This window comes from Vombatus ursinus, unplaced genomic scaffold (assembly GCF_900497805.2).
Source record: "Vombatus ursinus unplaced genomic scaffold, bare-nosed wombat genome assembly UNPS02014817.1, whole genome shotgun sequence".
Lineage (NCBI taxonomy): Eukaryota > Metazoa > Chordata > Mammalia > Diprotodontia > Vombatidae > Vombatus > Vombatus ursinus.
In genome coordinates, this window is record NW_020954595.1 from 1,219,295 (window position 1) to 1,221,847 (window position 2,553).

The following is a 2,553-nucleotide window of genomic DNA, read 5'->3' on the forward strand; positions in this document are numbered from 1 at the left end:
TGCTGGGCTAAGACTTTGCTCCCATTTCCCTATGTAGGTGGCCATTATTCTCCCTTCCTTCCCTTCACCCTCCCCCTTTTATTAGTTGGCTTTCCCCCTTAGGATTTAAGCTGCTTGAGAACAGAGAATGGTCTTTCTGTTTGCTTGTATTCACATGCCCAGGGCTTAGCACAGTGCCTGGCACATGGTTAGTGCTTAATAAATGCTCATTGCCTATGGAGCCAAGGTAGGTCACTGCTCCTCTGACTGCTAGACTGGGGCTCTTTCCATTACATTCTGTAGTCTCCTTTAAATCTGCAGTCCACTTGTGTTCCGGAGTCTTAATCAGAAAAACCAGTATAGCCAGCCTTTGAACTCCCCGGTGAGGGTGGAGCCAGAACTCCCATTTCTGACTTGGTGAGGCAGGAGGCTACTCTCCTAAGGGAGAAGTCAACAGCTTAATTACAGAGAGTGCCTCAGAGCAAGTGCTGCCGATGACACGGTCTCCTCCTGATAACTTTCAGAAGGTTCTCAGTGTGGTCCCCAATCGCCCTCACAAACCTTCCACCAGAGCCATAACTAAGGTAGGGCAAGAAGGGCTTTCTGCCATGGGGATGAAATGTGAACATTTTCAGTTCTTCAACAACACTGAACCAACTGAGCGTGGCTAGTAAGAATAATTAATTTAAAAAGAAGCTTCCTTTCCTCCAGCAGCCACCATGTCACAGGTGGGTTCTTGCGCTCCCCATTGGCCCAGCTGGCCCTTCTCCTGTCTCTTTGGTTTCCCCAGCAGCGTTTGAGGACACATTTTGGGCCTCCTGCTCTGGGCCTGTTCTCTGCTACCTGCCCTGGTAGACAAAAATGTCTAGTTACCATTCTGCTTCTCACCTCTTAATGGAGTAGCCAAAGAAAAGCCTGGTTTGCCCCAATGTGGAGCCCAGGTTTGTTCTAGAAGCAGATATACTCCCGGAGTTAGAGCCCACTTACTCAGGGAATAGAGGAAAAAGTAAGTATCTCACTGCCGGGACAGGATGGTTAGTGGCAACAAGACAGCAGTGAAATATTCACATGAGGGGTTGCTGAGGGACCACAGCACCTGAGCACTGAAATGCAACACACTGAATCTACAGAGTATAACTAAGGTGAGGTGATCAGGGCTTTGTCCCAGTATGCTGCACTTAAACATAAACACTTGAAGTCCTTTTGAGGCCACAGACAGCGGAGCTTTGGACCTAGTTAGGAAGAATGATTTACAATAGGAAGCTACCCAAAGACAGTGACTTCCCTTCCCCACCCTGCCACCCCCCACCTGCCCAGATGAACTGTACCGAAGATAATGAGATAATTCGTGGGTGTGATTGCAAACAATTGCAGAAATCAAGGGGAATGAGAGGTGATGCCAGCCTGGGAATTTTCAGGAAGGGGAAGAAGGTAGATGCTTCAAACTCTGGACTGGGAGCTGGATCTCAACTCCCTGTAAAGTTCTCAAAGGGATTATTATTAAAGGGTTTGTAGGCACTTAGAGAAGAAAATAGTCATCATCATTTCCGGACAAGGTCTCCACAGGACTTGTTTTGAAAGAAGCCCCGGCCAGCTTCTTTTCTCTTTACAGCTACTCAAATGGGCATCGTGATGTCGTGGAGAGAGCGCAGGGTTGGAATCCAGGACGACCGGGGTTCAAAACCTGCCTCTGACGCTCGCTCCTGGTGGGACTCGCCAGCGCTTACCTACTGTCATGATGGATCTCAAGTGTCACACGTAGGAAACCCAAGACAGGCCGCGCACGCCAGACCCGTCGGCTGGGTCTGCAGGGGGTCGTTTTGGCTGTAGAGGGAAGCCAGGCTTTGCCCCCTTCCCCACAGCGCCGGGCAGCAGGTGACATCACGTCTGGGAGGGGCTGGCCGCCTCAGGGCTGGGAGAGGGCTTTGGCGAGCCTCGGCCAAAACCAGCTCTTGGTGCAGGGGTTGGTGTAGTCGCAGACCGTGATGAAGCGAAGGATGCTGGGAAATTCCTTCTTCATCGCCTTGTACTTGACGGGGATCAGGCGCTTCTGGCGGGCCCCTGCAAAGAGGCGGGGTCAGGAAACTGAAGGCCAGCGCTGAGTCTCCCCCGGCCCCGTGCCCCCCCCCCCCACCCCGGCACCTCCTGCAGGGCCAGCGCCTCTGAAAGGCGACGGGGGCGGGCACAACTCAAGGCAGACGTGCCCGTGTGGGGGCATGGCCGGGCACAAGCGGACTCCTGATTCAGAGGGGAAGGAGAGCGCAGACCAGCCCTGGCTCCCAGACTTTGGCCTCGACTATCACCGCTTCACCCGGCGATCCTGGCCTCAGCGGGGACTCCCCACTGTTGGCCCTTCTGCAGCCCCGCTTCTCCCTCGGGACAGCAGCCCCCCGAAATCATGCCTCCCTGCATGGAGGGGGTGATGGAGGACCTCAGCCCTGCTGCTGCTACCTTTTACTACTACTACTACTAGTACTACTACTACTGCTACTGCTGCTGCTACTACTAGTACTACTACTACTGCTATTGCTGCTGCTACTAGTACTACTACTACTACTACTGCTACTGCTGCTG

The 2,553-nt window shown here is 53.2% G+C and overlaps 1 protein-coding gene across 1 annotated transcript in view; it reads right to left on the reverse strand.

Annotated features, from left to right (window-relative positions):
* Nucleotides 1-6: 6 nt before the first annotated feature.
* Nucleotides 7-2,553, reverse strand: part of MYD88 (MYD88 innate immune signal transduction adaptor) — a 19,774-nt gene continuing 17,227 nt past the window's right edge. The window contains exon 9 of the mRNA XM_027835808.1: nt 7-2,040. Coding sequence (XP_027691609.1) covers nt 1,886-2,040 — 155 coding nt within the window. The 3' untranslated portion in view covers nt 7-1,885. The remainder of the gene's footprint in view (nt 2,041-2,553) is intronic.